Source organism: Crocodylus porosus, unplaced genomic scaffold, assembly GCF_001723895.1.
Source record: "Crocodylus porosus isolate Cpor-Errol unplaced genomic scaffold, CroPor_comp1, whole genome shotgun sequence".
Classification (NCBI taxonomy): domain Eukaryota; kingdom Metazoa; phylum Chordata; order Crocodylia; family Crocodylidae; genus Crocodylus; species Crocodylus porosus.
This window is the reverse complement of record NW_017728906.1, coordinates 201,619,392-201,641,763: the sequence shown is the minus strand read 5'-3', so window position 1 is coordinate 201,641,763 and position 22,372 is coordinate 201,619,392. Positions and strand designations below refer to the sequence as shown.

The 22,372-nt window shown below is 40.4% G+C and overlaps 1 protein-coding gene across 2 annotated transcripts in view; it reads left to right on the top strand.

The window, feature by feature from the left end:
- The window catches only part of FCHSD2 (FCH and double SH3 domains 2), a 248,175-nt gene that overhangs the window by 123,540 nt on the left and 102,263 nt on the right, over positions 1 to 22,372 (top strand). For both annotated transcript variants that reach the window (XM_019530524.1, XM_019530523.1), the window contains exons 4-8: positions 7,390 to 7,466; positions 9,253 to 9,397; positions 15,036 to 15,169; positions 21,130 to 21,184; positions 21,577 to 21,705. In XM_019530524.1, the coding sequence (XP_019386069.1) occupies positions 7,390 to 7,466; positions 9,253 to 9,397; positions 15,036 to 15,169; positions 21,130 to 21,184; positions 21,577 to 21,705 (540 nt within the window). The remainder of the gene's footprint in view (positions 1 to 7,389; positions 7,467 to 9,252; positions 9,398 to 15,035; positions 15,170 to 21,129; positions 21,185 to 21,576; positions 21,706 to 22,372) is intronic.

Sequence of the window (22,372 nt, the reverse complement as noted above, 5' to 3'; positions counted from 1 at the left end):
GGTTCAAGCACCCACATTGAACACCTTCAAGAGTAAATTGGATGCTTATCTTGCTGGGATCCTATGACCCCAGCTGACTTCCTGCCCTTTGGGTGGGGGGCTGGACTCGATGATCTCCCGAGGTCCCTTCCAGCCCCGATGTCTATGAAATCTATGAAGTTAAGGAGAGTCCCATGATATTCTCTTGGTAACAGGTCAAATATTTTGGTGGTTTGGACGTATTTAGACAAATTTCACATTGAATGTACCTTTCTGAAATACGCACAAGTTTACATTTTGCCTATTTTATGCATGTGGCCATTTCTCTCCACCCTTCGCTTGGGCTTATCATAGAATTAGAACCATATTTACTTAATCGTTCTGGCGTTGGGGAGGTTGCAGTTAATCAGCATAACAGGAATTATTGTAGTGTAAATCTGAGAATTTACTTTTTAAAGGGCAGACAACATTGGAATGAAATACCGTATGTCATAGCTCATAGCATTTTGAGTGCACTGTTGCGTTAAAGCTCCGTCTAGTGCATATGTCCCCGGGTAACTGACATTTTTCATTTAAAGACTGTTTTAAGGCAGTTTTACTCAACCTCTAGTCTGCAGGCTGGCTGTAGCCTGTGGGGCTCCCCAGGAGTCCAGAAATTTGGCAGTAGGGGTGTGGTGGCGGTTTTAATTGCTCCCAGAGCTACAGCAGTTAATGCTGCCACCGCTCCGCCACTGCCAAATTTCCAGACCACTGAGGAGCCCTGTACTTGGGATGATGTAGTTCTACAGGCCAGATCGTGCTAACGTGGTCACGCTACAGTCGGATCCAGTACACCGGGTTGGTGCACATCTCACATCCACGTGCTGAACCCACACTGGATCCTGTTTATGGAAATGATCTAGTCTGTGCCGCTTATCCAGCCCACAGTTGCAGAGATTGCACACCACTGTTATAAGCAAATATCTAACCAGTGGCTGTGTCTGAAAGCAGGCTGCTAAGCAGTATTTTTACTAAATTAAATCATTGACTGGAGAAGCAACCGTGTGTTTCTAGGGTTGCTTTTAAATGAGAGCTCTTAATTGAAAGCTTTGAGGACTGCAGCTTTCTTTCAAACTTCCTTTGGTGTTCAGTGAAGTGAATGGAATTAGAAATAGTCCTGCTTCTCCCAGAGGAAAGCTCAGGTATAGAAACAGCATATCCCCACAGGAGCAGTGTTTGCCCCTGTTTAGAGTGGTGCCATAAATTCACATTTTGTATGTAAGGCTATTCAGGTTTCTCCTGAAAGCCAGCTAAACTGACTGGCCTGCATATTTCTTGGAGGTAAACATTTCTTTCTAATCCTTTTTTCACAACCTGTACTTGGAAAAGTTTATTGCCCTACCAACATGGCTGTATTTGTGCTAAGGGAAAAAAAGGTATGGTGGTAAAAGCACCTGTTTACCAACACAGATTCAAAATAAAGCATTTTCCAATGTGGATTTGGCCACTTCTTTAGAAGGTGTATTTTCATCCTGTTTTAGCTAACTTGGTGTTAATAAGCCTTTTTTAATGTACAGATATGGCCACTCTCACGCAACACAAACTCTTCCAAGCAGCAGTCAGGAACAAGTGATCAGAAAGAGAACTTTATCCTCAAGAAGTATGCAAGCTGGTTGTTTGGTCAGTTTAACCATCCAGAACCAATTTAATCCGTCTTTGGTACTTTTAATATGTCTGTCACCATTAACATGACCGGTCAGATATGAAGGAGAGATGATATCTAACATGTAAAAGTAGTGCAACAGGCAGTTTGTAGTTTTTAAATGTATAGGAAATTGTACTGTGGCATCTGCGTTGCAAACTGCTAAACTTTGATTGATTGTTACCCATTCCAGTTTGGGGACTGAGGTTTCAATGACTAAAATACCCTCCTGGGGAATGAGAGACAGCAAAAGACCTTGTTTTGGAAGTATGATGTCCTGGCATGTTTTCTCACTGGCAGGTGTTGTCTTTTTTTTTTTTTTTCCTTGTTTAAATACTTTTGGATTCTCAAGTGAATTTCTGTCTGAAGAACTTTCCCACAAAGAAGCAAGTTCCGAGTATAACAGTAGATTCAATCTAATTAAAGTAAATGAATCCTAGAGACTTCACTGTTGATATGGGTACTGCCATTTTGAAAGACAAGCACTGTCATTTGTGTTCCAGTATCAGAAACCCCTCTCTTTATCAGAAGCTCTACTGCCACCCCCATCCAAAAAGATATGGTAAAGGAAAGCATTTTACACTTAAATGGCTGTGACATCTGCTACATACATGGCCTCCTTGTCTGCCACGACTCAACTCTAGCATGTTGCCCAGTGACCTATACTCTGTCCATACTCTTTCTACCATTCATCAGCTCCCTCCCATCGTGAGGATTGTTTGGTCCATTTTCTTGCAGCAAGAGATGGAATTAGCTGTGGCTCGTTGTGTTCTGGGACTTACTGAACTGGTATAGTATTCAGTGCTGCCTTTTACTTCTCTTTCAATTCAGTCCCTTTTTAGGTGCATCTTTCATGAAACACTCACTATAGCAGAGAAAACAATCATTTTTAATACAATTTGGCATTGTAGCCCAGGGAAGTTCTGTACTGAAGATGGGAAGCGGAGATAAAATATCTCAGAGCAGAGAGAAAGATCTTATTTGTGATGCTGAAAACAAAGGGTGAAAATTTCCCCGTTAGTAAGTACTTTCAGAAACTGAATAGATAATGTGGATGGACTCTGGCTGCCACTCAAGGGTTGCATGCCTCAAGAGTCCTTACCCTCTTACATGGTAAAGGCCTGGGGATCATTGTGTATGCTATCATCACTTACATTTATGATGCCTGGTCCACATAATTTTTCCCCACTCTGTTTCTTTTTGGTCAGTACCTAAAAATTTGATGAATGTCCACCTTTTATTGGTATTAGGGAAAATGTTCTTCAAGCACTTTCATTTTGCCTACACATTTTGTAACAAAAGACCAGCCTTAATCTCTTGGTAGAACATTGAAGTAAGTCTACTTAATTCTTCAGATAAGGGAACATGGAAAGTCAGATAGTGGTGACGGCTCTGGCGTCTCAGTCCAGGGTAGATTAAATGCCTACTTCATACACATACAGGGAGGGCGGGAATCCTAGGTCCTGGTTGCTGTATAAATAAAATTGGAAGCTGAGATCAGAAATCTTCTCTCCTTCCCAAGACGGTGCCCTTTTTTATTAGGCTGTAGAGTTTGGCTCCTCTTTTTTGCTGTCTTTTTTGTTTCATGATTCTTGCATTCCGCTTTGCTTGAGGATCCATCCTTAACAGGTGGGATAGAGGCTGCCCTTAGCCTGTGCCTAACGGTAAGGGCAGTCTCCTGGCATGCAGGAGTTATAGGTGTCCTCCCCAGGCCAGGCTAGACTACAACCCAGATTTCCGGTTTTTTGCATAAGTTCTCCGAACACTTCATTTTCCAATGGAGATAGTCACGTGTGTTTCATAGTTTCTAGGGTCAGAAGGGAACTAAGCAGATCATCGAGTCCGACCCCCTGCCGTGGCAGGAAAGAGTACTGGGGTCAAATGACCCCAGCAAGGTGTTCGTCTAGCCTCCTCTTAAAGACCCCCAGGGTAGGGGCCAGCACCACTTCCCTTGGAAGTTGGTTCCAGACCCTAGCTGCCCTGACCGTGAAGTCGTGCCTCCTGATGTCTAGTCTGAATCTACCCTCTGCCAGCTTGTGACCGTGTTGAATGCATTGCTGTCTGTCAGCATTGGGTATTCTTACAAGATGCGGTCTATCAGGTGACTTAGTTTGTGAATGTGAAACAGATTTAGAAGGACAAAGGCCTAGATGCTCAGTTCACTCAAGATGGCAGTGCACCTGGGCATGTGCAGTAGCTGAAATGTAGGCACTGAAGTTTTTCACCAGAGAACTTGGGGTGCCTGTACACAAGCCAGGAACCTGCTCCAGTGTGCTGGAATTCCAGCGGGTCAGAGCAGACTCGATTCATCAAGTCTGCTGGAGCGTGGTAATAACCATGCTCCAACCAGCCTTTGAGTCTTGTGTGTCAGCATCCCCACGCTTCAAAATGGCAGCAAAGGTGCTTTAACTAAAGCTTATTCAATGAGTTTTAGATAAAGCGCCCCTGCCACCATTTTGAAGTGCGTGGGGATGCTGATACATGAGATGCTCTGGGTGCTTTAATTAGAGCAGCTCTCGGAGCCACTCTAATTAAAATGCCTGACATCTCCCCACTCCGTTTAGACATCTAGATATTCTTGGTGCTTCAGTGAGTTAGGCAGGTTTTTGTGAATTACTCCCTAAATATCTAATGTGTAGTAGACAGGTGTTTTGTGACTGACCTTTATGGGCCTGACTGAATGTTTGGGGTAGACTTAGACAACTTGTCTAAGTCTACCCCACCCATGGGATTGGTCCAGGAAAAATACTGCCTACAAAAATCCTTGCCTGTTGTATATTTCCTGGATTATCATGACTACAACATCACTCTAGCACTGCTGGCAGTCAGCTTTCTGAAGGACAGTCATTTTTCATTTTCTGAATGGCTTTCTTGTTCTTGATATACTAGTTTCAGAATGTTTTCTTATGAGCATGGACAGTTGTAATTACTGTATTTTCATAACATTTGCTTTGACATTTTTCTCATTGCACTGTACTTGAACCTGGAACTGTCTTTGCTGAATATGTGTACGTTTGGCACCTACCGCTGTAGCGTCTCAATCCTCATTCTCTGTTTTTCAGGTCTTTGCTAATAGAAATGTTCCAGATGATATCTTTGAGGCATAGGATTATGAGTGTAATTTAATGATCTCAATTTACTTAGGGCTTGATAAGAGCTTGTTGAAACTTAGCAGATCTCTTTTATTGATGTTAACAGACTTTGAGTCAGGCCCTTACCCTGCAAACTCTTCTAGTAGAATATCTCATTATTTTGTGAAGCTCCATCTTCCTCTCTTAAAACTATATAGGAAACGATAAATCCTTCTGGAAACCACCTGACAAATAATTTTTAAATTGAAGAACTCTGAATAAACATCTGTTATCGTGCACCTTGATTACTGTTCTTCAATTTAGATGTTAACGTCTCAACTCCTCCCATTAAGAGACAGATGCAGAGTAACCTATGAGCAAGCACTGAGCACGCTCCTAGGCTGCACGCTAAGTCGAAGTGGGCCAAAGGTTAAGCAATCAGTAGATTTCCCAGCTTGAGCTGAACAGTGGTATTCTTTGTTTTGATGATCTTTTGAGAGGCAAAACAGCAAGTGTCATTGAGAAAAGAACAAGGAGGTTCTTACACCACATAGTGAATGTGTCTTTTGCAATAGGAATGCAAACCTACTGTACTGCTCTAACGGAAAATAGTAGAGTTGCTTGCAGCACTGGATTTTTTTTATATATGAAATGTATATAGAGTTATATTTATTTGAACTGATAAGTGCTTTTCCTAAGTGATGTAAAGAGTGCTTACGCCCTTAAAAATGACTCTCGGAGCTGGTGGAGAGCTCTACATTCAGACTGGGTTCATTCCTGTCCACATCGCTTTCGCTCAGTTTAGAAATCAGTAAACCCCGCCCTGGTCTCTGGTAACGGAATTGGACTGCACCATTAGCAAAGATGGATCTGCAAGCAGAATAATCAAGGACAATAACTTTGCATCTCCACTGCAGCTATTTCTTGCCCTTTTAACTTGTGTATAGGTTACTTGCAAGAGTTGCAAGTTTTCTCTTAATGGTGCTGTTCATTTTAACTTTCTTAATGCTTATTAATTTGATCTTTATCATGCTATGTGAGGTGCTGCTGGAAGTTTTGCCCCTTTAAAATGTAGATTTACTATATACACCGTGGGCATATCCTAGCAGAGTTGATGTGTGCGTTGGTTGCCACTTTAGTTGCCAGTGGCCTTCAGCTTGTGAATGTATTGTGGCATGTTCCTGTAACAGCTGAGGCATGGCATGCTTGTAGGGAGAACCATCTCAGCAGCTGCCTCCCTCTATTCTGATCCCCTGCAATGTTTGCAAACCAGTCTGCAACACTAAAAATGCAACTATGCTAGCTGGTTTTCAGTACTGAACGAAGTAAAAACCCAGAAAACCCATAACTGCTTGAAAGTAATCTCAATTTTTCACTCGATATTTTGATAGGTCAAAGGCCTAATTCTGTGAGGAGCTGAGCACCTCCCCCAATTCCTTTGAACTGTAGTGAAAGATAAGGGCATTCAGCCGCTCACAGAGCTGAACCCTAATTAAAGCACTGTGTTTACAACAGAGTTTTAAATTGAAAGTCTTTTTCATTCCATGTTGTAATATTAAGGTACTGTCTGTTGCTTTCTATAAATTATTGTAATAATTACAACAGAGAACTTCTGAACTTAGTTTGTTACTTGCTGCTACTTTGTCTAGCATGTTCTTCAAATTAGAATATTCTCACTACTTCTCCTTTGTCTACAAAGAAATTGGGAATGTACATTAGTACATAGAAGTAACTCGTTTTTCCCAAATTTCAGTGTCTAAATTTATAAAGGTTGGGTCTGAATCCTTATTTTCCCAAATTTCAGTGTCTAAATTTATAAAGGTTGGGTCTGAATCCTTATTTAAGCATCTGCATAAGTTTCCAGGGTTGTCCATTGCTTCTGAAAAACCATCATCTTCTGTCAGTTACATGGTTATGTTAGGTGCTCAGCAGCTCTGAAAATTGATCTGTATCATAAGATAGCAAAAGGTGGATTCAGATGCCTTGCTTTAGACATTTAGGCCAGATACACCGCCATTACCCTTTTACTAGCATAAGTGATTGGAAACTGGTCTATACCCGTAACAGGACAGAAGTTCAGCACGCAAAACCAGTCTATACCCCTAACGAGGCAAAAATTTGGAACACACAGACTGGTTTAAAAATGGTGAAATCCAGTCTAAGATTTGCCCCCCACCCCACCAAGGCATAAACTCTGCTCCTAATGGAAAGCCACGTAACTTAGGTCGATTGCACCTCAAGCTTTTTGAACGTCTGTACATGGCCCCCAGGGTTCCAGTCCTCTCGGCATTCACTTGAAGAGCATCATCCATGCAAGTAGTTTTGATGATTTCAAAGAGACTACCCAGGAAAGTTGCATGCAGCCAAATTATTTGTAAAATTAGGGGGGTTTATATGTAAAGATTTTATCCGTAACTTACAGTGTAGATTAAAGGAAAGCAAAACAGTAGTAGTAACATGTAACCAAATGAAGTAAATCAGCACATACTAACATAAAGCAAAAAATGTAAGAAGTCTTGTACTGACTGCATTCGTTTATGAATTCTGTAGAGTCCGGGGTAGCTTCTTTTGTCTTTGATATTACAGTGAAACAAACTCCTTTTTTATATTACACCTTTGTGTTTATTTTTAACATCATCTTCCTCTTTCTTTTAATAGGGAATTCAGAAGTTGGCTAGTCAATACTTAAAGAAGGATTGGCTTGGAATAAAACCTGATGAGCGAAGTGATTATAGGTAATTTAATGATTCGGGGTTTTAAATAGCTCTCCTTTCATTACCAATCTGTGTAATTATTCTGTCTCACAATGAAGAACCTTCTCTTCTGCCATTGAAATGTAATTGTATTTTGCCTCACCATTTCCAGATGACACGAAGCTTTGTTTATCTGAAGTCCTGAAATAGTTTTAAATTGACAAATGAAGTACTTTTATAGTCTAAAGGGGATGAGGAGCAAATATAAACCAACTTGCAAAACCGCTGCCCAGACATTTAATGGCTTTGTGACGGGTCGTGTATTTTTATTGTACAGGTTTAATTTGATGGGTAAGGAAATGGTAGGAAACTAAAGTGATGTTTGAGGTTAGTATATGTCATACGTAAGAGCAAGGTCCAACAAGAGAAAATGTGTTTATGAAATGAGTTGTATCAGTAAGGAAGATGAATTATAACGTCAAAGCAGCCATGGTTCAGTTGCACAGAGGCCATTCCCACTTGAATAGAACCTCCTGAATATTTGATATTTTTTAATATGTTTTTATATGGGCTTTATAATAATCCTAAGTGTTCCTATCCTCAGAAGGCCAAATAGACTTGTTTGGAACACCCGAAATTGCGAATCTTGTTTTAAATAAGAACAAATTTGTATTTATTGGATTATCTTTTAGATTTTCAGCTTGTCCTGGTCAACCCCAGTGTGAGCAAGACAAGCACAAGTTCAATATTTAAACATAAATGCATACTGAATATAGTGCAAATACCCCTTGGACATCTGCCTGCTCCCCAAGTCCCCATGTTGCTGCCTTTCTCCTTTTGTGCATCTGCTCTCTGCCACTCCTCCACATTTCCCAGGTCTTTCCCTTACTTGCCTGTCTGTAGTGATCACACACCTTGATTTCTCCTTGCTGGGCTTTGCCACGCTCTGCATTGCCAGACAGTAGGGGTGGGGACCAACTTCATATTAACTTGCCCATCTTGGATTGTGATGGTGGTGGAGGCTAGTCCTGCTAAGTTCACCAAGGGCTACACAGCTGTCCTATTCCAAGGCCCTGGCTCCAGGACTGGTAGTGCAGATGCACTGGTACTGTGGGTGGTTGCTACAACTGCCACCTCCAGCACAAGAGGCACAGTGGCCTCTAGCAGCTGTTGGATGAAACTGCGGGCTGCTTCAGCACGATTGCTGAGTCCTGTGGCCATTTACATGATTGCAAAGTTGCTCATAATCATGTTAGGTGTTGGCAGTGCTGCATATGCCTACAGAAATTACTTTATTTTTCAAATTAATAATGTCCTTTACCTCTTAGTTTATCAGGGATTCCTTCATGTATTGTAGTAGATCCAATTAAATGCATTTTGAACAAGTTAAGAGTCGTAAAACAGACAATAGAGGGTAAGTCTTGAGTTTTTATAGAACTCCCATTTTAAATTTTTATAGACCTGGAATGACTTGGCAGATCAGCAGAAAGGATTCTGTTTCTTCAGTTGTATAAAAATCTGATTTTTTTTTTTTCTTGTGGAGCTTAAGGCTGAAACAGATTGCTTGCTGTATGGTGAGCTATTGTGACCATATATATATATATCAATCAGAATGTTTTTTGCTGCCCTAGTTTTTAGAAACCACAATGAAGTGTTAAACCAGAGATTTTTTCATAGACTTTCAGCATGAAGGTGGATTTTTTTGGTTACTGCTACTCCTGTAAAACAGTGCCAACATTGCTGTGTTAATGATTAGTAGTAGTAAAAGTAAAAATATTCTGTTCTCCCTTTACTCCTTCCTGTAACCTTTGGGTGTCTTGATTTTTAGGAGCATGTACTCTGTTTGGAAATCATTTCTAGAAGGCACAATGCAGGTGGCCCAATCCCGGCTCAATATCTGTGAAAACTATAAAAACTTAATTTCTGAACCTGCCAGGACAGTAAGATGCTTCAAGGAACAGCAACTGAGAAAGGTATCATCACTGTTTTCCCCTTTGTACTCTTCATTTAGAGTAATGGTCTTTTCATCTCCAGCCACACTCAACCTTCTGCGGTCTTTCCTGCCCAAGCACAGGGGACCTGGACCTGATGATCTCGAGGGGTCCCTTCCAGCCGCTAACACTTTTGCATGATTTGTGGTGCGGTAGAAATAACTTTACAGGTTCTACCTAGCCTTCCACCTTTTCTTATGCATTCTTTGTGCACTGTACGCTACTAGTTTGTTTTGAACCAGTTATTCATGTCACTGGGCTGAATTTTCCAGAATGAAATTCTGGTTTTAATAGTATTAAATTCCAAAAGGGAGTTGCACACTAAAGAACGTAAAACACAATTTGCAAACCTAATTTCATGCTTTTGAGTTGGGCAGAATCGGTTCTGTGATTGCATGAATATACTAGAAGTAACCTGTTTTGGAAAAGGTGTTGATTTTTTCCAGATTTGAGCTTGTGGTAAATAGGCTTTGCTTTTTAAATCATCACGCATTTTAAATCTGAAGGAATGCCATGTGTCGTCTCTAAATATGTGGAAGGGGAGAGATGGCTCATCTATATCCTGAAAAGTATCTCCCACAGCTGTCTAGGAGTCCAGCATCAGAGAAAGTCTGGCATTAATTGTTACTGCACAGCTGTTACAACTGAGGGAGAAATTAAATTTAAAACAAATTTTTTAGTTTATTACACTATAAGTAATTTGTCTTGGAATAGGCATTGAAAATGGTTTAATGTTGGACTCTGCTTTTTAAGAACTACAGTAAAACATTTGAATACACGGTTGTTCATAAAAGGCTGAATGTGTTTTTGTGTTTGAGTGGGTTTTGTATTATGAAAGGGAGCTTTTTACAGATTTCAGTGGAGCTGGGGGATGATACTGTAGTTTGAGTAACATTTTAAGGAGAGTACACAATTCAAATCCCACTGTTGCACTGAACAAATTGGGAGGGTTTTCTTAAAGACCGTTTTTGTCTGTAATAATACACAGCTCGACTAAAGCAAAGCTTTTCTGAGGGCAGGGCTAGAGTATAAGGTGATGCTGAGGAAGTGGTGTTTGAACACACATTGCAGCTGAGCGAAATACTGCTGCTAGCTCAAAATGTTGGTTAACAAAGTATTGTCGCTTCAGAGGAAAAAGAACGGTAAGCTCTTTCTTTGTTTTGTTCTGTAGCAAACAATTAGATAGCCATTGTCAGGTTTAATTTAGCAATATAAGACTGAAAGGTAATTGAGTCCATTCACTGGCAGCAGTTTTGTCTCAAAAGGCACTCATTATGGCCACATGTCCTGACCGCAGCCACAAAGTACCCATTAAATCCCCCCCCTCCCCCCAACAGTATGCTGTAGGAAGCGAGCAAGAGAAACAAGGTACCATCACTTGTAGAAGTGAAATAAAATGCATCCAGATGCCCTTAGGAAGTGCATCATGCTACGCATTCCAGACCAGTGGTGCTCAACTTGTTAGGGTCAGCTTTTTTATCCCAGTTAAAACCACTGTTCTGCCACCTCAGTGATTTGCCTCGGTGAGTCTCAACTGGGATGTTGCTTCCCCCAGGTACAAGTGCCCCATGCTCCTTGTTCACAGCCAGACCAGGGAGGTAGCTGGGACTGCCCCCCAGACTGCCACTCCTCCCCATTCTCTTCTTCCCACAGGTGTAGCATAGACACAACTTCCAGCCAGTGGTTTGCTGTGCTAAGGCTGCGTGGCTTCCAGCTGTGCCTGTGCTGCAGCCATGGGGTGGGAGGTAAACAAAGCTTGTAGTTGCCCAGGCCCAACCTAAAAGCTGTGCCCACACCACAGCCAGGGAGCACAGGTGGGGAGAAGTGGTGGTGGCATGGGTGCAGCTCTCAGCTGCCCAGCCCTGATGCAAACACAGGTAAAGCCCCCCACTGCCCGCATCAGACTGGATCCCGGTTGTTCCAACACATGGCTTGCGAAGGTTGCCGGCCATTTGGCTTAAATAGAATTTCTGTTTGAAATGGCAACTTTTTCTAAACTCATTACTGATGAGGTGGCATTTAAGATGAGGTGCTCCCAACTCTCCATAGCCGTGACCCTGCAGCCCCGACTTCTTCTTTTCTTTTTTAGACTTGTTCATGATAAGTTGGACAGTTCTTGGCAATTTTAAATACAAGTTACTTTGCAAAATATAACAATCAGAAAGTGGAGTGTAGAACAGGGGTTGGCAACTTTTTTGGGCAGAGTGCCAAAAACACCTTCAACTTCCACTTGTAAGATGTTGGTATGCCAGGGGCTGGTGGCAAGGAAGCCACCAGCCCCTGGCAGCCCAATCCTTGTTGTTTCCATGTAGCCCCAGTACCTTCCCTGCCATCCACCCAGAAGCACACGTGCCAAGCAAAATACCTTCGAGTGTCACACTCTGGCACCCGTGCCAGGAGGTTGCCTACCCCAGCTGTAGAAAACTGAAAGGGCATATGGGTATAAAAGGCACAGCTGTGGTGAGACTGGAGTAGGGACGTGTGTTTCCAACTTGAAGCAAAATTTTGCATATTTGAAATGACACTGTAACTAGAACTTTTCATCTAACAGGATATAGTTAGTTTGGTTGATTTCATGAAAACCCTTGGCATGATGGTCTCGGATGCCGACTGCGTGACTGTCGAGACATCTGAGAGAGAACACCAATAATACAATCTTTACATTCCCTTATGCATCTTCCAGGCCGCTTCAAAGAACTTCTCCAGGATTCCTGAAAAATGAAGTTAAAAAATGTATTAAAATCAGAAAAAAAAAATAAAAAGTAAAAACTTTGTAGCCCTAATCCTTCCCACCAAACCCCCCACCCAAAAACAGTTTTAAAGCACTTCCACCTGTGTGGTTTTACTAAGGAAAAAAAAAAGTGGACAGAGGTTAAAACTGTCAATTTTAACTTATTTTGATTTAAGCAGTTGCAGTCAAGGTGCTCATGTAAGGCTCTAGGGACCAAATCACTTGGTAGTATTGCAGTGAAACCCCAGGAACATTAAAGTAACTATTAGGAACTCTGCCAACCTAGTCCTTTCTACTGCTCTGTATCTTTTCACTGGTTCAATATTCTCACATTGAGCATTTCCCAAAGTCCTTATCAGACTTATGCTACTCCTGTATTTTCTCACATGCCAGTTTCCCCAAATAAGATAGGCCCCTTGATTTTGAAAAGGCAGATTGAAGAAGATTTTTTCCCAAAGTTGTGCCTGCCTAGAGCAGGGACTACACCTAATCTTCACTTTGCTTACCCTCCCTTTCCTGCTTAACGAAACACTGAAACCCGGTCTGTTGCTGAAGAGTGGTCCGCATGGGTGAGACTATGATTTTTAAAAAGAGCTGAAAAGAGCCTCCAGGGCTATGGAATAGGAGGAGAGAGAGAGACCAGGAGTAGCTGTCAGGCTGAAGAATTTCTCAAAGAGATTAGCTTGGTTAGTGGAATATCAAGGGTATTATAAAGGAATTAACCCCTGTGGTGCGAAGACCAATGAGCCATTAAGTCAACTAATTCCTTTAGCTGCCGGAATAGAAATGCCACTGCTGGTGCCTGGTAGACAAATGTGTCAATTTTGGAGGGCTGATTTTGGGGGAGAATTTGAGTGTGGTATGTATGTAAATACAGTCTGCCCTATACTTTGTTGGTCTGCAAATGTGTGGCAGGATTTTCATATGAATTGAGAGAAGGTTTTGTATTTCTTTTAGCCAGGAGGAAGTCTCAGATTGTTTAGTGTGAGACTGGACTTCTTTTCCTGAAAAGAGAAATTAAAAATCTGTTTTCATGCTGTCAAAATGCTGCAGTTTTTTGAAGAAAGCATTGTATATAACTTGGGATTTGTGTGACTGCTGACAATTTCTATTGCATCAATAAACTTTTTTCCCCCTGCACCTGCATGTACTATAGACATTAGCCTGCAAGTAAATTCACTTTCAAAGCACTGCAAAGGAAAGCTGCCATGATTAGAGGGACAGAGAGGGAAACAGAAAAATGACAGTAGGATAAAAGTGCCTTTTAACCTTAAAGTCCTGTATCCAAATACAACTTTTAACAAAACATTTGGAAGAGTGTATAGGTCACTTTGGAATATGTTTTTAAATGGTTACTGGAAACTGTTTTGTCCCCACTTATGTGAAATAAAACTTCAATGTTACTTCACTGTACTATAACACTTATGAAGGGAAGTATATACTACACTTATGAAGGGAAGTATATACTTACACAATGGACTGTTGTGAAAACGGAAATGTAGAAATAATTCGAATGCAAAAAATGAAAAATACATTTTAAGCTTGTTTAAATACAGTATTAAGGCATTAATTCAGATCTTTATTTTTTAAGTATTCAAAGAATGACGTGTGTATAATCAGCTGTAATCTCATGTATGTGTGGTACTTTTATTTTCTTGTGGGATGGTGTATATAAGAACTGAAGTAATTGAAAAGACCCTAATTGACGTCTGGGAACCTGAACCTGAATCTGTGTATATTGTATTATTTCTGTGCAAAAATTTCGTAGCCCAGATTTGAACAGTTACAGATTTCATAAACCTGATTCACTAAGCACAATATAATTCTGGCCAGTGATGATTCATATTCATTCTGATGGATGGGGAAGGGATTTTTTTTTATTTGGTTTAATAATTTTTTTCCTGCTCTTTCTCCAGACTCTGTTCTGGCCAATTAATATGTACATTATGAATCTGATTATATCCTGTTCATGAAAACAGATGTAGTTATTCTCACGTCTGTATTAACAGATGTGAATTAATGTTAGAGAATGTAGCCTTTGTGCTTGGCACTAATTTCTGATGCAGAAGCTCTTTACATGCAACTTAAAGGAGAAAAAACATTTTAAGTAGTAGTTAGCAACTCTTTCATGGATTCAGAGAGAGTTTTTAATTTTATGGGGGAAAAGGGAATTTCCAAATTTTGCAGGTGTTTACTACTATGTTTTGTGCTAACATTTAGAAGGAAGTTGCTCTACTGTGTTTTCTAGTAGACAGGAAATTGCATCCACTGTATATTCTGCACTGGCTCTTATGGCTAAACACTTTTATATTACTGTGTGTAATTGAAATAAAAGTTAGTTGCTTTTTAAGCAAGGATGCATGGTGAGGGTGTTAAATGTCTTTCAATGACCATTTTAAAGTTCAGATTGTATGCAACAGTTGCTTAAACTTAGTTTAGCTCCATCTTTTGGGTGCTCATTCCTAGTCGGGTGTGCTTGCTGTGATGTCTAAAACTGCAAAAATGAAAGTTCCATTCTTATTTTCTTGCAAGGCCCCCCCCCAGTCTGTAAGTCATCTTCTATATCCCCTCTACCCAGATGCCAAAGTGTGTTTGGATTATTGTAACTAAATGTCCCATGAAGCGTTTTCAGATCTTACATGTCTAACCTTTACATGTCGAGTTTAGTTAATTTAAAAGTTAAAGAGTCGTTGAGATTAACAAAAAAGAAAAAGTAGGAGAACGTTAGTTCTTTGTTCTGGTTAGGTTAAGAAAGAATGGACCATTGGTTGACCTGGAGATATTTTGAGAGCATGTAGCTATATGCAAGATTTAATAAACAGTGATAATAATTATATTATTAATTGGATGTAAAAAAAATAATGCTGCTTTTTCACATTCTGTTTGCAGTGTGTGGACCAGTTGACAAAGATTCAAGCTGAATTACATGAGACAGTAAAAGATTTAGCTAAGGGCAAAAAGAAGTATTTTGAGACTGAACAGATGGCTCAAGCAGTGCGGGAAAAAGCTGATATCGAGGCCAAGTATGTTTTTTTTTTAATAACATATCTCTAAATCATTATATGGCTCTAAAACAACTTTGTACCAAAATTAATGATTGTACTTGATTTATTATTTTTTTTAGGAGTGGGATCAATTCTGAAATAAGCTCTATTTCAAGTTTGTTTCTCTTTTGTGTCATCTATTTTCTTTATCAATTCACGAATATATCTTCCTTGATATTTGAGTATTTTTTGTGTTTAATTGGAAATGGAGAACTGTTAAATATTTTTCCATGTTATTTAAGGTTTTGTATCACTGTTAATCATTACGATGAAAGTACTTTTTCAAACGTATTGGTTTGAAACGGGAAGCATTAGTAAAATATATACCAGCCTAGAGAATAAGAAAAAGCACACAATTATTAGGATGTACTCTTACAGCTAGTCTCATAAATCATGAGAGTTGTAAATTACTTTTGTCATATACTAATTTCCAGTATAGCTTATCTATTCTAAGTAAACTCATCCTTTAAGTATACCCTGTCTGATGGATTTGTACTTTCTGGCCCCTCCTTGCAAATGGAGCACTGGGCCAAACCTGCTGTGCTCAAAACTCTGAGGATTATCCGTGTGGAGCCCTACTCGTGGTGTATATATTTACTACCTATATACACATGTGCTGTGTATATATACCATGTTTTTGCTGGATCATTCCAGAACATGATAATCATCACTGTGTGAGACTTCCCGTTTGGGGCTCTGCCTTATGGGTAGAAGAAAGAAGTGATATCACTACCACCCCCTACTTGTCTGGTATCTGTCAAGTGGAGGGCAGAACATCTTATTTTGATTCGGAATGCATCTTTTCTTTGGTTTAGTTCTGTGCTCGAGTATTATTAATCATTCAGTTATTTGTATGATGGTTGTGCATGGAAGATGGGGCTGAGTTGTCCTAGGCCAGGCCTGTCCAACTGGCAGTCTAGGTGCTGCATGTAACCCACTAAGGGTTAATGTGCAGGACCTGGACTTCTACCCAGCTGCCCACACTTTTCTGTCCAGCTACTGTTGGCCTCCTTCCCGTCAACTTTCACTTCTTCCCTCTACCTCAAAGGGTGGGGGTGACAGCTCACAGCCTTGGAGGAGCCTGTGGCCTGGTGCAACCGGGGGATGGCGGGGAGCTGTCCACATGCATAGAGTAGGGTGGGGATTAGGGATGTGAAGGGTTAAATTATGAATTGTTTAACAGATAAGTGTGTTGATAACCAGTTAGCTTAGTGGTTATCCTTTAATTCGTGGCCAGCACAGTCTAGTAGGGAAGGGGGGAAGGGAAGCCATGCCATGGCCCGGGGAGGAATTGGAAGGCAGCAGGGCAGGCAGGAGGAAGGAAGGGGTAGGAGAGCAGGGTGAAGGAGACTAGTGCCTGTAGCTTAGGAAGAAAACAGGAGCAGCCTAATGACTTGTCAATTAAGCAGTTAGCTGCTCATTCACAGGTGCTCCCTTGCTGCAGAGCAGGATGTTTAGCAGACACCAGATCTTGGTATCTGCAGTGCGTGAAAGTTGTTCTGTGGGATGGATGTGTGGATGGCATATGTGTTTGAAGTGTGAGACTTCATGGTTCAAAAAGCCCACATGGTTCTAGCTGAAGTAACTAACATGACTACTTTGGCTTGGCTTTTTTCATAGGCTCATAGAAAAGGGACCTCAAGAAAACATCTGATGTAGCTGCCTCCTCAAGGCAGGCTCATCCCTAAGTAAAGCATCCCAGACATGTGTCTGTCCAATCTACTCTTAAAAATGGGATGGGGATTCCACAACCTCTCCATGTACCCCACTTCAACGCTTGCCCACCCTCAGAGTCAGAAAATTCATTCTGGTCAACAATCTAAATATTCCTCTGCATTGCTTCTTGTCTCATCCCCAGTGGCTATGGAGAATAGTCTAAAGAAGTGGTGCTCAGCCTCTAGCTCATGATGAGGCCATGTCATCCAGCCCATCCACAGGTCTCCCCATGGGTCCAGAAATTTGGCAGTGGGGGGAGCAGTGGCATTGCTGCATACCTGCTACAAAATTTCCGGACGTGGAGGGAGCCCCGCAACAGAGATGATGTGGCCCTGTGCACTGGATTGTGCCAGCACGTGGTGCAGCTGGCATGCTGAATCACGACTCTGCAGCTGATCAGAATTGGGTTGGCGCACAGCCAGATTTGGTGCGGTCCTCCAATTGCATGCTCAATTGCACCCTGTGAATGGGATCAGGCCTGCAGGCCTGGGAAATTCAACACCACTGGTGCAGAGAGCTCCAGATCAGAGTCTGTGCCGTGATCACATTTTTCTGACATAAGGTGCCTAAAATTCTCTTCTTCCAGATGTGTCAACTTTGGTGCAATCAAATTTTTGAGGCTTGTAGCTTTTTGTGCTGCTTTGCCAGCTGTGGCTTCTCTACGTCTTGTTCTTTGGAATCTCGCCCTGAATTTAGACAAAGAGCTTTTGTGTTTCTGTTTTAGGTGTGGGTCTGTCTTGTTTTTTCTCACTCTGCATTGTAACTTTATCATGTTTTTTTTAAATTTTGAGACATACCCCAAACTTGTTATCTAAGGAGAAGAAAAGTGCATATGTGTGATCTTTAAAAGGAGATATATGCTGTCATTGTGGTTATTCAGAGTGTTGTAAAAGAACATTCACGTGCCCACTCTGTTTGGAGCATTATCTCCAGGTCATGTATGTTTAAGGGGTGTTTTTTCTTTTCCGTTTTCAAAAACATGTTGTTCTTTCCACACGGGTTAGGAATTGGAAAGATCTGGAGCTGCTCACATGAAACTGGCTTGAGTGAGAGGGGGTCTAGTTTCACCACTGCTTCAAAAGGTCAAAAATGTTGAGCGGGGGGGAGTTTGGCCTCATTTCTCACGGGTATTGTAAAGATCAAAATAACTCTTTTCTCTCTGCTGGTGCACAGAAGCTGGCTTTTGCAGGCTGGTAAAATACAGCTTGTAATAGGTTTACGCAAATAGTTGGTCCTGTGTATACAGTGGTATTTTTCCTTAGGGTATTAATAGAACATTTTATAATGGGTGTGAGTAGAGTATAAACACCATTAAATTGCTTGAGTTTTACTGATATGGCTTTGCAGCTTTTCAGGTGCATCTTTTGGCTTTTTTGTTTTCTTCATAGTCACCAGAAATATCCTTAGTGACAGTTTTGGATTAAGGCTACAAACTGTTTAAATAGCTTTACACAACGAACAGCCTAAATATAGACTACAAATGTTAGAAGCAGGAAAAAATGTAAAACGCTTTATTTGCCACCAGCTAAGAGATTGCAGTCTTCTGTATTCATACTAAATCTTGCAGAAACCACAGCTTGGACCAGTCTGCTTCTCTAGTAAATTCAAAGAGACCTTGCTGACAAATATTCCCTTGGATATTTTTTGTGACGTGTTATTATATTAATCTAGTCAGTTCTGAGCACAGTGAGGGCATAGTTCAGAGGTATCTCAGTGGATCCAAGGATTCTCCAATTTTGCAGTCAGAGCTGGGGGAAATGAAAGTCATCCCTCTATTAAGCTAACCTAGCTTTAAATGAGTCATTCAGCCTAGAGCCTGTGACATTTCTCGCAGAAGCCTCTTTTTTCCCCCATTAAATTCTTTTTGTGGGGGGATTCCAGCGACTGAGGTTGTGGGGAGAAGTTGCGCAAAAATGATGCTTCTGCAGAGCTGGAGAGGGATTTCAGGATCCAAGACCATCTGAGCAGATGTCAGGCATCCATACAGGTTGTCTAGCCTATAGCAAATCACTCAAATTTATGTGAGATTGGAAGCCAGTTTCCTACTCTTCCCACAGGGTCCAATATTCCCATACACAGTGTTCCTGTTCCTGCCCTTTCCTTCTCTTTTGCCAGCTCTATCGTGTGTTTTACTTGGAAGGGAGCTTTGTGGACAGGGTTGGCAGCTCCAACCCAGTATTTCCTTGTCTGTCACTTAAAACAGGACACCTATCGTGCCATAAGATCTTGCCAGATAAAGATTTTATTTAAGGCAGTAAAGAATGCCTTTGGTGGAATCACTTTTGTATTATTCTCTTAACATAAGAAGTGTCATGCTGGGTCAGACCAGTGGTCCATCGAGCCCCATATTCTGTCTCCACCAGTGGCAGAAATGGATGCTGTTGAACTGGGTATCCCTATAGAGTGATCTGTCCCCACTTCAGTACCCTTCCTGGCCTCCAACGTTATTGGTATAGAGATACCAGAGGAAACATCGCCATCTATTCTGTTCAATAGCCACTAACAGATCCATGAATGTATCCAGTCCCTTTCTGTACCTGGCTATGTTACCTGCCTCCACCATCTCCTTTTCTTGTTAACTGTAAACCTGTCACCTACTAATGTCCTAGTCCTAGAAATCTGTGCTTTATTGCCCAACAGTCAGCATTTACATTTTGGCTTTCTGTCGTAATTGTGTGTCACCAAGTTTATCATTTTTCTTTAGAATGAGCTTAGGCTAGGTCTATACTAGAAAAAAGTTTGCCAGTATGGCTCCATCAGCAAACAAGCTTAAATGGACAAAAACAAGTGTTTTTGCTGATATAAGCAGTTCCCTTAACATAATAAGATATAGCAGCAAAAGCATTTATATCGGTAGTAGTGCTTCTACATCAAGACTTTGGCTGACATAAAAATGTCATAAGCATCTCACCAGCGATATACAGCAGTCAAAGTTTTGAGTGCTTGACCTGGCTTTAGTGGGGAAACAGTATTGTAACTTCAGTATTAAATTAGGGTGCTTGTATATTTAGTGCTAGAAGTAATATGGTTATATCATAGCATCATCATCAAATACCTGAAGTCTGTGTTGAGGAAGTTTATAGATTACATTTTGGAGAGTATTCTTAAGAGTAAGACGTCTTAATGAAGTTGTTTGAGCCTGGAATAATTTTGTCCATTGAAAGATGACACCACTAAAGTACTTTTTGTACTATTTTGTGAATACTGGGGACTAGTCATTTAAATTTTTTTTGTTATTCCTTTTCAAGTGCCAGGTTCTTACATAGCATTTATGAGTGTCTGTTGTTCATGAAGGAAGTTGAAACATTAGACAAGATTTACAAGGATTGTGTGATATTGATTGCACCAAAAATCTGTTTGGGGCTCTTCAAAATGCATCTTTTTGCAGAAATGTTTGATCTTAGTTGAAACTGTTATTTGTGTTTTGTGTTCCACAAGGACTTTCTATTGCATACGATATCATTAATTAATCATACATTGCAGAACTCAAGTTTTCATGATGTTAGCTAAGTTTCATTCTTTACTGTGACTAAATGCCATGTTCATTATATAAAACATACCTGCATTCTGTCTTTAACAGCTAATGTGGAAAAACCTTAATTTTCACCTCTTCATCCAAATGTCAAAATTAGGTTTGAGCCTGCTTTAAAACATTTCTCCAAGTGATCAGACTGTTCCCTTACCTGAGCTTAACTGCATTGCTCTCCCATTAGAAGACCAGTAGCTCCAATTTTCAGTACTGTCTGTCAGACAGAAGGCTTTCAAATCCATTCGCTATCAAGTAATAAAAGCATTTCTTGTGTTCCTGCTGCCACCAGGGCTTCCTGCCATATTTCATTCAGTCTATACAGAATGAATACAGTATTTCAGAACAGGCAGTGAAGGTTCAAAATGATGTAAATGGACATTTTGTGCCCAAAAGCTTGCCCAGCATCTCTCTCAGCTAAGCAGTTGGTCTAAGAAACAAAATCACAAAAAAACCCTTCCCTCTCAGTGTAAATGAGCTCATTTCTATCTTGCAGTCACTGCCTAGATTTCCAGAAACTTACTTCTGTGTATAAAAAAAGCCATCTTGAGCTCCCCAAACAATTGTTATGTTATCTTACTACATTTTAATTGCTGTTTTTAAAGACTGAAATCCAAAAAGCCAGAGAGCCTATTTGTATGCCATACCATTTAGAGACGTCTAAGATACAAATCTGTTCCGTTGATTTTTATTACAGGTCCAAACTTAGTCTTTTTCAGTCAAGGATAAGCTTACAGAAGGCAAGTGTGAAGGTAAGTTTAAGAATAATTGAGCTATAATGTAAAATGATAATAGGTATTGTTACTTTCATGGGACATATAACAAATTTAGAGATGCTTTGTGTTCATAAGGCACAGTATCTTTAGAATAACTGATCAGCTGGAGCAGAATGTAGAACAAGGTACAATTAATTTGGGCAGAAACATTTGTCTAATGAAAGAGGTATAATTTAAATGTAAACTATGTATGAGCAGATATTACAAATACTCACTATAAAAAAAAAAAAAAAGTCAAGCCATTAAAAAAAATCATTATTTTTAAATCTTTGTTCATGATGTAAAATCATGCTTGATTTTTAATTACTTAACCATCCTTTTTGCATTAAAAATCAACTGCCTCTTTATATTTCCTTTTCTGGATATAGTTAAAAGCACGACGATCCGAGTGTAATTCAAAGGCTATACATGCAAGAAATGATTACCTTCTCACTTTAGCAGCTGCTAATGCACACCAAGACCGCTATTATCAGACAGACTTAATGAACATTATGAAGGTAAGGGAGCTAATTTAGTTTGATTTACTTAAATTTTTTCCTGATTGGCGGTTGGACTGGAGGGGGAGACAAGATACAAAGATATAAATCTTGTTTTCATGAGCCATGGCAGCACTAGTCTCTTTTTTATTCCAAAATACCATGTGCTTGGAAATGTGTGTGGCTGTGTACCAAATAGCAGACAATGACAGTAAGCAATTACCGTTTCAGTTCTTTGTATTCTGATGAGGTTTTTGCAGCTAAGGAATTTGTTCGTTAGAGCAAAGGTTTTATAGTTACCAAGTTCAGTGAAGCAAAATGATTTATAAGTGTTTAATTTGCAACAGCAACTTTTGTAGTATGGTTTAGACCTAGTCACTTGGTCAGAACATGAATTTTCAGTGTATGTAGGGGCAAAGTGTTACTATAAATAAGCTGGTGTCAAACTCCTACGTACTTTAGCCAGCATAGCAAATCAGCATTGCAGCACTCCTAAGAACTTAGCTAATGATGTCAATTTGATAGATACCTCACAAGAAATGACATACATGAAGAGGTTTTAATAGAATTATTTCTATTCTAGAATTATTTCTATTCAAAGCATCCACGCCAGAAGATAGGCGGGTGATCCAGGCTGACCTGGACAAGCTCAGCAAATGGGCAGACGAGAACCTGATGGTGTTTAACA